Below are 12,415 nucleotides of genomic sequence, written 5' to 3' on the forward strand. Positions count from 1 at the left end.
TCGAGAGACCGTAACAAAGTGCTCAAAACTGATAGATCTGGTCCTCGAAAACGAATCGTAGGTATTTCCTTGAGTCCAGGTGAATCAGAATATGGAAATATTGCATGTCCAAGGAGATCATCCAATATACCTGACGGATGGAATCAAGAACTGAGTGGATGGTTTCCATGCTGAATTTTTGCTCTACGAAGACGTTCAAAGCATTTACGTCGAGCACCGGTCTCCAACCCCCTGAAACCTTGGGCACTACAAAAAGACGAGTGTGAAATCCTTTCAAGGCTGCCTGTTTTTACTACTTCTATTACTTCTTTGCTCAGAAGAGAGGACAATTCCTTCAATAGGGCCGAATATCTCTCCAATCCTATGGAGTAAGCCGTCAATACGACGGGAGTGTTGGTCAATTGAGGATTCTCCCTGAAGGGGATAAGGTATCCCTCCTTTAAAACTTTCACCACCTACTGATCTGCTCCTCTTTTGCTCCATCTCTCTCAGAGGAGACGAAGCCTGACCCCTACCGGAGCATGAAGGACTACATCCTTACTTGCGAGAGGATGATTTGGAAGAGGAAGATTTTTTGATTGCTCGGGGAGCAAATTTAACTGATCCTCGGGACCTGGAGCACAGTCTCTGATTCCCTCCACAAAACAGCTTTGGTTGCTCGAGAGGAGATGAAGGTTTAACTGAGAAGGCAGACCAATCCCTCTGGAATTTCGTCGATTGGGTCAACAAATCTTGAGTTGATTTCTGGTGCAGACTCGCTGCAATCTCACTTACGGTGGGCTGTGGAAACAAATGTTGCTTATCCAGAGGGGAAAAAACGAGGGCCGATTTCTGTGGGGCCGTAACACCCTTCGATGTGAACGAGACAAAAAGTTTGGGCTTCTTAAGCACGCCCATGGCATAAAGGGCAGCTAATTCCTGTGAGCCATCTCTAACAGCTTTATCTGTGCAGGAGAGAAAATTAAACAAGTCTGAGACTTCATCACACAAAAAAAGCCGGTCTTGAAGCTTCTTGACAACTGCTCCCAAACACCAGTTGAGAAAACCAACACCTCGAAGGACTTGAACAAACTCTTCAACAGATGATCCATCTCCTATGCTGAAAAGAACGTCTTGGCCAAAGCGAGAGCCGACCTACGCCCCAAGTCACTTAGCGCAGAAAAGTCCCCCTGGGAGGAGGCAGCCACTCCCAGGGAAGGAGCTTCTCCCGTTGCTTACGACAAGTACCGCATACGTGCAAGACAAGAGGGAGGAACACTAAAACAGGCTTTCCCTTGATCCCTCTTCTCGGAAAGCCAGTTCTCTACTTGGCGGAGAGCTTTCTTCAGTGAAGAAGCAAGACCATCTTAGGAAGTCTCATCGAATCCACAGGCTGATTGCTCATCAAGAAAGACAAAGTTGGAGAGGAAAGAGGGCCCGAGTGAAAAATTTCGGGAACTGCTGCAGAAGGAACTTGAGGAGTGTCGCATATGGCTCGAAGACGAGCCCTGCTCCCCTTCTTCGTCTTCAGAAGAGATTGGAGCTGTCTGTGCTGCAGGTATCTGTAAAAGATTAAGTATATTATCCAGCTTACGTTGCAAAGGCTCAAGAGCTGGGTCCAACGCAGGAGAAGGATTATCAGAAGCCACAGGGCACTTGAAGTCTTGAGGGAGCTCAAGCGCTAAGGGAAGATCGGAAGCTTCTGGATGCTCCAGCGCAAAAGAGCATCCGACCACCTCAGGGTGCCTGACTGCGGCAGGGCGCTTGGCTGCTTCAGGGCGCTCATCTGCATCAGGGCGCTTGGCCGCATCAGGACGCCTGGCTGCTACAGGGCACTTGTCTGCTTCATGGCGCTCACCAATGCATTCCGCTGATACAGGACGTTCAGAGGGAACAGGACACTTATGCAAAATCTGGAGGTGCTCGCCCAAGAGGTGAAGCGAGCTAGAACCTCGCTCCTGGTGCTGAGGAGAGGAAAAACACTCTGGGCTGTCCCACTTGCTACATGAAGGTTCCCTCATTCTCTTGTAAGAGATGCGGGGACTGATCTTTACCCGAGAAATGTCTCTTAAGCGGGCAAGATTCATCAGGGAAGTGACGAAAGCTGATGAACTTCCAAGACGCCTTTCCAGTGGCTGTCTCCAGTCACAACCTGGGATGCAACAGGCTGGACAGAGGGGACGACTGCCTGTGGGCAGACGCCACTGACCTCCCTTGGGCTACCGGTATGCCTCTTCCCAGGTAGCTGGGAGTATGGCAGGGACCAACGCCTAGGAGAATCAGCGGGACAAGCAGCCGCCTCCTCCACTGACACTTCACCTTTAGCACTTTTTTCAAACTTGTCCATCAGGACATGCACTGATGCCCCTAACTGGGCCACTGTACTCACTACCAGATTTAAACACTGCTCAAACTTATTCTCAAGGTTGGAGAAGAAGTAGGTGGTTTCGGAGAATTAATTGATGCAAGTGGGGAAGGGTTAACAGTTGGAGAATTAACAGACATGTTACCCTAATCCGATCTAGGAGTCAAAGCCTGACTAGCTAATTTTCCACTGACTTTAGCAGCTGTTTCCTCTTCCTATCTCTTTCTAACTTAGCTAGATGTGAATTTAAAGTTTTCCATATCTGTTCTCCCCAATCCCTGTACATGTCCAATTAATAGAGCAAACTTGTCCTATGCAACTGGAACACAAGATGTGAAAATCATTAGTCAATTTTGTCATAAAGGAAACTAGAACTACTATTGTTGGACATATCCTAACCAGAGCCATATATTAACAGAGTTTGGCCATGCCTAGACGAGTCGAGTTGAACATGATTGGTCAGTTCGCGTTACGTGACTACATGGCGCCATATTGCATCTGTGTGCATTTTGTCTCCCTTACTCATAGCAGGGCTTAGATTCACTGCACACAGCCGGAGCTGTGGCTCCTCCGTCATTTAAGAATGGTCTGCTGTGTAGCAGTAGGATGTTCTGTACAACATGGGATGGGTAAAATTTTGCACAGATTTCCCAGAAACCCTGATAGAACAAAACAGTGGGTTAGGAGAATTGGAAACCTCACGATAACTCTTACATAAGCTCAGTAAGACCAAGAGATTTCTTTCCATTTTTACCCTTTTCATTCAACATTATTATTATTATTATTATTATTATTATTATTATTATTATTATTATTATTATTATTATTATTATTATTATTATTGTTGTTATTATTATTAATTATTTATTATTATTATTATTATTATTATTATTATTATTATTATTATTATTATTAATTATTATGATTATTATTTAACACAATATGGAAAGAATTATAGTTTGTTGCTATTCATCTTCAGGACCATTTTGAAGAGGATCAGTACGAACCTGGAAGAGCTGATGGCCTAAAGCGACTCAAATCAGATCCTGTTCCTACTAAGTTTGTTTTTACAAAATCTAATCTTAAGCCAAGCAAACCCCACCGAAAAAGAAATATAAGCTGCACAGAAACTATAAATCCCCGTGCAAAACGGGTACTTGCTGAACACTCTTATGTGAAAAATATTGTTGCTGATGATCAAAATGAACATGTTCCATCTGAGGAAGGTAAGACCAAGTCAAAATCAATTTACGAACTACTTTCGTTTCTTTGGGTGTTATACGTAGTTTGCAAATATTTCATTTTGGATTAGGCCTTATTACTTGAGAAAATTTTATCATTTTCGACAGAATGCTCTTAGACACATGTACAGTATATAAACGATGTATATAAATGATGTGGTCATCGACTCAGCAGAGATGAGCAGCTTATATGATATTGCTGGTTAGTGCGTAAAAAAGGTGAAGCAGTCCAATGCTCATTGTTTGTCATGTATGCTAGCATTAGAAAGCAAGCAAGCAACAATCACAGATCCTGTAAAACGACTTACCGAATTAAAAGAATATAAAACAAACTGCTTAGTATTTTGCACAGATGATTGCATAAATTTACTGGAGAATGCAGAGAAAATTTTTAGAAAACATGAAGATAATTTTTCAAACAAGAGCAATTTATTAGAACACTTAGTACAGCTGACAAACGCTCAACCACAAAGTTTAACATTTCCTGCTTGCCATGATATTAAGAATAAACTTCTTAAATCCTTCTTTACTTTAAGATTACGCATTTATGCAAAGACTCAGTTGTGAGGAACTAAGGAAAAAACTGACTTAAGAAGTAAGAGTATGATGATGAGAACAGTTTGGAAATAAAAGTAAATATTGTAGTAATATTTGTGAACATAGTAAAATATAGATTTCATCTCATAGTGCATGCATTGTATATCACTATGAAAAATGTATTAAAATTGTAAAATATCATAAGTGTTTTAATAAACTTCCTATGAGGTACAGAAAACTTGAGTTATAGGACGGCAGCACAGGGTGTGGGAAACAGAGAATGGGCGAGCATAGGTGCAAGATGGCGCCTTGCGATTCATTGGCCAAACTCTCTTAATATATGGCTCTGATCCTAACTAGTTAAAAAGTCAAAATTGTGAAAAGTCCAATCCAAAAGAGTCAATACAGTGAACCCCCAATATTCGCGTTCTCAAGGTTCGTGGACTCACCCACTCGCGGGTTTTTCTATGGAACCTATCTAAAAAATTTTTTAGGGAAACTCACGCATTCGCGGGTTTTTCCAAGGAACATATCTATAAAAATATTCGCGGGAAACTCCATATTCGTGGATGCATATTTCTTCTGTCTTTTTCGTATAGCAATAGTATTCTGTATTTTCATATTTATTGTATAATAACATTAAATAATCATGTAAATCAATAATAATACTGTACTACAGTACTGTACATATAATAGTAATAGAAATTAAATAATAATATTATGTAATACTACACTGGGTACCTTAATAATAATAAATAATACAGTACTGTAAAGTTAAATCATACGAGCAGTAACTGGTGATGAATGTTGATTTCAGTATGCTGTAGATGATGATGATGAAGAATTAGTTGTGCAGTACGATGAATGACGGGAGGCGCTGTCATGTTAAGGTATTTGAACATGGCAACGAAGGTGGTACAGTAGGGCTGCATGAGTATTTTACCTTGTTCATGCTCAATGCGGGCGACCGCAATTAATGTCATGCTGTAATGGGCTGCTACTTCTCCGTGACTTTTGCCCTCTCTTAACAAAACAATCATGTCTACAGTACTTTCTTCTCATCAGTCATTACAGTAATTGTAGGCTATTGGCCAGAGGCCTTAGAAGAAGCAGAGCATTCAGAGGACATCTTAATGCACGATTTCAAAAAATATTTTTAGGCCATAGTACTGTACATGCAAAACACACAAACGTGAGATAGCAATAAAATGGGTTATACTGTATTGGGTCATTTGCCGATAATTTGCCGCTACGGTATACGCATGGTACTACTGGTTGTGCGTACATACACTAACACGGATCTGCTGCGCATACAGTACGTACATTTTATAAAATGTTTTGTTGTAAGATAGCAATAAAACGGGTTATATTGGGTCATTTGCCGATAATTTCCCTCACGGTATATCGCATGGTACTACTGGTTGCGCTCTACATATACAGGCGGTCCCGGCTTTACGGCCGGTTCCGACTTACGACGTTCGAGTTTACAACGGTTTTTCAGATATATTCATTAAAAATCCAGGCCGGCTTACGACGTTTGTTTCGAGTTCTGACGCAGCCCGTTCTGACGCAGCCTGTTTACGACGCTTTTCAATTACGTATATTTATAAAAAAATCCGTTTCTGGTTTAACAGTAATCATCAAAAATCAGTTTCTGGTTACAATTATTAAAATACATTGCAAGGTTATGACTTTTTTTCGGCGCTTTTTACGCCGCTTTGTAAGCGGAACTAGTTTCGTGAGCGTAGCTGCGCTCTGTATGTAACTGCATTGGTACTGTACAGTAGTTGACGGACAACGACCTTCCTGGGTCGATCACGCGGCGCCGTAACAATACCAAACAACCCTTTCCTCACTCACGTGTTTGCCTCCGCGAAGTTAGGTACGTTGCCTCATTGTTGCTTTTCTTTAGCTGCAGTTTTTCGTGAATTGTGCCTTCACTATGGCTCCAAAACGGCAGAATTTATCATCTGATGCTAGTGCATCCAAGAAGCCGAGGAAGAGCATCACCATGGAAGTCAAGTACGACGTAATTAAGCGTTCGGAGAAGGGTGAAAGTAACACCGAGATAGGCCGTGCCTTGGGCCTTAGCAGAACGACGGTTGTTACCATAGTGAAGGACAAGCAGCGTATTCTGAAACATGTGCAAGACGCTGCACCAATGAAGGCAACGGTGATTAACGTGAAGCAACGTAGCCAGAACGTAGTGGAGATGGAGAAGTTATTGTTGATCTGGCTGGAAGACCAGAACCAACGGCGTGTTCCAGTGAGCCTGAGTGTGATTCAAGAGAAGGCTAGGAGCTGCATGCGGCAGTGGTGAAGAAAAATGGGGAAGGCAGTGCTAGTGAAGAATTTTCCGCCAGTAGGGGTTGGTTTAACCGCTTCAAGGCTCGTGCAAATTTGCACAATGTGAAGTTGCAAGGTGAAGCTGCTAGCGCTGATGACGTAGCAGCAGAAAGTTTCCCTAGTGGTTTGGCTGAGATAATTAGGGAAGGTGGTTACACTGCTGACCAGGTATTTAATGTAGATGAGACAGGGTTATTTTGGAAAAGAATGCCAAATCGTACATACATTTCCAAGGAGGAGAGTCAGCACCAGGCCATAAAGCTGGTAAGGAGAGGCTGACTTTACTCTTTGGGGCCAATGCTAGTGGCGATTTGAAGCTTAAGCCCTTGCTAGTGTACTTGGCAGAAAATCCCAGGGCTTTTAAGGGCATTTTCAAGAGTCAACTCCCCGTCATTTGGAAGTCCAATAAGAAAGCTTGGGTTACCTTGATGGTCTTTGAGGACTGGTTCAATGACCACTTTGTGCCCGCAGTGGAAAGGTATTGTGCCTCGAAGGGTCTGCCTTTTAAGGTCCTGCTTGTCTTAGACAATGCCCCTGGTCACCCGGCTAATCTTAGTAATATGAACCTAATGTGAAGGTGGTGTATCTACCACCAAATACTACATCCCTCATACAGCCGATGGACCAGGAGTCATTGCTAACTTCAAGGCATACTACCTGAGGAGGACAATACGCGCTGCTTTACGGGCCGTTGAAGGTAACAAGGAGTTGACTCTGAAAGATTTTTGAAGGGCTACAACATTGCAGATGCTGTGACGAACATCGCGTGCTTGGGACGAAGTAAAGGTGTCGACTCTGAATGGTGCGTGGAAGAAACTGTGTCCGCAGTTTGTGAATAGTTTTAAGGGGTTTGAGCAGGCAGAAGATGTTGAGGCTGTGACAAGGAAAATTGTTGGGCTAAGCAAGAGGCTGAAACTGGACTTGGAAGCTGAGGATGTCACCGAGCTGCTGGCATCCCACGGAGAGGAATTGTCATCGGAGGACCTCATTGAGCTGGAGAAGCAGATGATCGAGGAGGAGGAAGAGGCACCACAACCAAAGGTCAAGGAATTAACAATCAAGGGCTTGACAGAGGTTTTGCTCACCTGGAGAAATGTTTGGCAGCATTTGAGGGTGAGGACCCTAACATTGCCAGGTTTGAGAGGATTCGCAGAGGAATGCTGGATCTTACTACGTGCTACAGGGAGGCGCTGAAGGAGAAGCAGCTGAAGAAGAAAGTGCAGTCTAGGCTAGACTCTTTCTTCGTGAAGAAGTCTTCAGCACCACCTGCCACTCCTAGTCTAGGTAAGGATTTCTCAACTTTATTTTTATTAACTGCTGTAATATAAATTGTTATAACTTGTAATAATATTTATAAAAATGTTACTGCAATTTATATTTACATACTGTAGATACACAGCATAACCCAATAAATTTTATCATTTGTATCATTGCAGAAGTGACTCCTAATCCAGATTCCCCAGAACCTCTACCTGGCTATGAATCAGAACCTGAGCCTGAACCTGTACCTGCAGTAACCTCCCCAGCAGCTTCTCCAGCTCTATCAGGTAAGGAATTCCTAAGTGTTTAATTTTTATAATTTTCATGCATGAAATCATTTGTAATACAGTACTGTACATATGGTACAAATTTTATATTTACTATCACATAACCTAATTTATTTCATTATGTGCCATTCCAGATCTCTTTGGTAGTGATGACAGTCCTGACCCCCTGAAGAATTCCAGGGTTTTGAAGTTCTGGGACCTCCTGTCTCCTCTCCAACTTCACCAGGTAAGGAATTCTTAATGTTTTTTTTAATGTTTTATAAATTTTTATAAATGTTACAAAAAGTGTACTGCACTTCACCCACTGTACAGTACACTATTGCTTTAGTATTTGCTGTAACTTTACATAATCATTATCATTCCAGATCCACATGTTACAGCTTCCTCCCGGCCCAACTCAGCTGACCTTATCCCCTCTCCAGCCCCATCAGGTAAGGATTTCATGACTTTTTTCTTTCAAATCACTTTATAAAACTGTATACAGTACAGTAGCTTATTGCATACATACCCCTGTGTGGTAATTTCTATCTTTTATCATTCCACAAATGACAGGTGTCCCCTGCTCAACTCCAAATTCACCTGCACCAGTAGCACCTGCACCCATTTCATGTCCACCAGGTAAGGAATTCTTCACTTTTTAGAAATTTCTATTAGCCTACATTGTTTTAAATTGTGTTATTATACTTATACAGTACAGTACAGTACTGCTGTGTACAGTATCATTTCTATCTTTTTCATTGCAGACTCCCAAGCACCTGCAGATGCCACACCATAGCCCCCCTGTTCTCATCTACCATATGCCCATCCCAGTAAGCAAGCCAACCACTAGAATTTGGTAAGAACACTTTCTGTTTTATAAATTGTTATACATTTTATAAAATTAGTGTACTGTTTATGAAATCCACAGAAGTACTTTATTCTAATCTTTATCATGTACATTATCATTCCAGACTGACATGCACCTTTAACCTGACCTCTACTGGAACTGTACAAAACCTTCCTCATGTAGCCTACATCTTTCAAATCACTCAAGGTATTGAATTCTTCACTGTTTTTAATGTTATAAATGGTCATATGTACAGTACATTTGATAAATATAAAGTAACGTCTTCATTCTAATATTCCAGACTGCCCAGCACCTTTACTAGAGCTCCCTCATCCTCGCCTCCATCTTCTAAAAATCACTGAAATTAGGTAAGGCATTCATATTTTTATTTTGTACTGTTGAACATAGGTTTGTGAAATACCTGAACTGATACAGAACAGTGTAACACATACAGTACAAACTCTGCAGCAATTTTATCCTTATCATTGCAGGCTCCCCACGCATACAATCTCCATCTCCCCCAACCTAGCCTGCGGTTGTAACAGCTTTGACAATCACTGAATGAGGTAAGGAATTCCTAACTCTTTATAATTTTTATATATTTATTATTCTACTGTAAAATACTGACTGTTCTGTATTTATACAGTACAGTACTGTACTTTGTTGCATGCAGGACTACTGTACAGTATTATACGTACACTAATACTAAATTTTTACATTCCAGAATCCCCCTGAATCATGAGGCCACACCATTTTTCCAGGGTTAAGAAGCACGGGGTTTCCAAAATAAAAGTAAGGAATTCACTTTTTTTTTTATCTTTTATAAACTCTTTGGTATAAATTACAGTACAGTACAGTGTACTGTACACCTGTGTTACTGTATAACATGTTGTATTTTACTTTTGTGCAGTATATGTACAGTACTCTATACTTTACTGCATACATGATTTACTGTACAGTACTGTACTTTGTAGTAAATTGTAAATTTTTACATTCCAGAACCACCAGTTTTGGATACACACCACATCAAAATGTAGGTAAAACATCAAGAAACAACATGCAGTATACCCAAAGGATTAAAAGTAAGGCTTTCATAACTTTTGTTTCAAATTTTTATACAATTTTCTGGCGTCGTATGCCATCGTTCCGCTTTACGACGATTTTCGGGTTACGACGCGGCGCAAGAACGGAACCACCGTCGTAAACCGGGGACTGCCTGTACAGTACTAACACGAATCTTCTGCGCATACAGTACGTACATTTTATAAAATGTTTTGTTGTAAGATGATTTTTAAATATCACATACAAAAAGTGTTTTAGGATGATACATAGTATAGTACAGTACTGCGGGTAGTACGTAGAGCATACCTAAAATACGTAAGACCACAGGAATACTGCAGGGTATGTATGTTTACATCTGCGGTACGTAGCATTTTCATGTATGTAAAGTATATATTACTGTAATGACTGCTGTAAGTACATTTTGTAAGTTACAAATGATTTACTCATTTTCAAACATTACAGTACTGTAATATATTAACGTAAACACAGCAAAATTTCAATAATATATATTTGTTTTTCTTAAAAGTGTTTCACCCAAGCCACCTCTCTGCAAATACAAAGAAATCGCGATGCTGAACGCTGTGTACCCAGGATCAGTGATACTCGACAAACTATCGGCTGTCATCTGCAAAGCAGCCAATCCAGAAGCACCATTCATTTTCCTTGGCGCCCCATTGGCTGTTCACTTGGCGCTGATTGGCTGAACATTCACAACCAACTCGCGAACACGGAATTCTGGGAGGACGCTCCACGGCATCACCTTCAGATTGTGCGTATAGTTCACAGCATCTTACCGTGTGAAACCATGTGTCTGTCCATTTCGATTTTTTATCTTTGTGCATCAGCGGTATTCGGCCCTAAAATGCCTCCTAAAAAACGCCCTCCTCCTTCAAAGCCTTCTGGCAAAGTCTAAAAGAAAGAAGTCTGTTATGAAACTCGAGGAGGAGGTGAAATTTCTTGACATGTTAAAGGAGGGCAAAAGTTTTGCCACGGTTGGCCGCCATTTCAGTGTTAATGAGAGCACAGTGAGATATATCAAGAAGAAAGAGGTGGAGATAGGCAAGTCTGTGAGTATGAGCTATTTCGGTAGTGCAAAGACAGTTGCAACAGTGCGGGATAAAGCAATCATGAAAATGGAATCTGCTCTGGCAATCTGGATAAAGGACTGCCGCAAGAAAAACGTGCCCCTCGACTCCAACATCATTCGCGAGAAAGCACAACAACTCCACCAGCAGTTATCAACTGCTAAGGAAGGCGACGACATAGTACAGGCAGAGGAAGGCGTTGAAGAAGGTGAATTGGAATTTCTAGGCTTTGATGAACCAGCAGAAGAACAAGAGGGGGAAGAACCCCAAGCAGGACCATCATCAGCACCTCAAGGTTTCCAGGCCAGCAAGGGGTGGTTCCACTGATTTCAAAAGCGGTTCAACCTAAAGCCTGTTACTCTGCATGGGGAATCTGCATCTGCAGACACTGAAGCAGCCACGAAATATCTGGAGGCCTTCAAGAAGATCATCAAGGAGAAGGGCTACCATCCAGAACAGGTGTTCAATATGGATGACACTTGCCTGTTCTGGAAGAAGATGCCTTCCCGGACATACCTTATGAAGGACGAAGCTAAAGCCTCCGGATTCAAGGCCCAGAAGGATAGGGTTACCCTCATCATGTGTGGAAATGCAGCTGGTTTCATGCTTAAACCAGGTCTCATTTACAAGGCTGCCAACCCCAGGGCCCTCAAGAATAAGAACAAGGCATTGCTTCCTGTGTTCTGGATACATAACCCTAAGGCCTGGATCACCAAAGTCCTCACAGAGTACTGGTTCCATCAGAGCTTCATCCCTCAAGTTAGGCAATACCTGAACGACTTGGCCAAGGAGTTCAAGGTGTCGCTGATTACGGATAATGCTGGTGGCCACCCTCTCGATCTTTCTTACAAGGGAGTCCAGTTTGAGTTCCTCCCTCCCAACACCACCTCTCTCCTCCAGCCTATGGACCAGGGCGTGATCCGTGCCTTCAAGGCATTCTATACCAGGAACTCCCTCCAGCACCTTGTAACTGTAATGGACAGTGACAGTGAATTTATGCTAAAAGAATATTGCCACATGTCTGAGCATCATCAGCCAATCCTGAATGACATGAAGAAGGAGACCCTGAACGCATGCTGGAACAAGTTGTGGCCGAGTGTGTTCATGATTACAGGGGATTCTCTCCTGAAGAAATTCAACATTCAGCCATTAATAAGGCTGTCCAGTTGGTGAGGATTCTAGGTGGGGAAGGCTTCAAGGACATCACCGAGGATGAAATTGGCACCCTTATTGATGCTCACTCTGACCCCCTGACAGACCAGGATTTGGAAGAGCTGATGAAGTCTGCCAGTGAGGAAAAAAATACGCCAGGTTCAGGGGAGGAGCAGGAGGAAGAGGAGAGCGGCCTGACTTTGGAACGTCTGTCCCACATGAAGAGAATGATTCAGGATATGCAGGAGTATGTTTCAACATGGGATCCTTTTATG

General features: G+C 42.2%; 1 protein-coding gene and 1 long non-coding RNA gene across 2 annotated transcripts; both read left to right on the forward strand.

The window, feature by feature from the left end:
- The first annotated feature begins 7,246 nt into the window (after nucleotides 1-7,246).
- Nucleotides 7,247-8,256, forward strand: LOC136842355 (ankyrin repeat and KH domain-containing protein mask-1-like). The gene is made up of 3 exons (XM_067109612.1): nucleotides 7,247-7,752; nucleotides 7,905-8,015; nucleotides 8,150-8,256. Exons 1-3 carry the CDS (start codon nucleotides 7,626-7,628, stop codon nucleotides 8,254-8,256), a joined length of 345 nt encoding a protein of 114 aa, XP_066965713.1. The 5' UTR covers nucleotides 7,247-7,625.
- Nucleotides 8,257-8,357: 101 nt separating this feature from the next.
- On the forward strand, nucleotides 8,358-10,071 carry LOC136842761 (uncharacterized). Its single transcript, XR_010854351.1, has 8 exons — nucleotides 8,358-8,446; nucleotides 8,568-8,633; nucleotides 8,759-8,850; nucleotides 8,966-9,048; nucleotides 9,143-9,209; nucleotides 9,333-9,407; nucleotides 9,566-9,633; nucleotides 9,841-10,071. It is a non-coding gene; the product is annotated as an uncharacterized lncRNA (long non-coding RNA).
- The last annotated feature ends 2,344 nt before the right edge of the window (nucleotides 10,072-12,415 follow it).

Source organism: Macrobrachium rosenbergii, chromosome 10 (assembly GCF_040412425.1).
Source record: "Macrobrachium rosenbergii isolate ZJJX-2024 chromosome 10, ASM4041242v1, whole genome shotgun sequence".
Taxonomy (NCBI): domain Eukaryota; kingdom Metazoa; phylum Arthropoda; class Malacostraca; order Decapoda; family Palaemonidae; genus Macrobrachium; species Macrobrachium rosenbergii.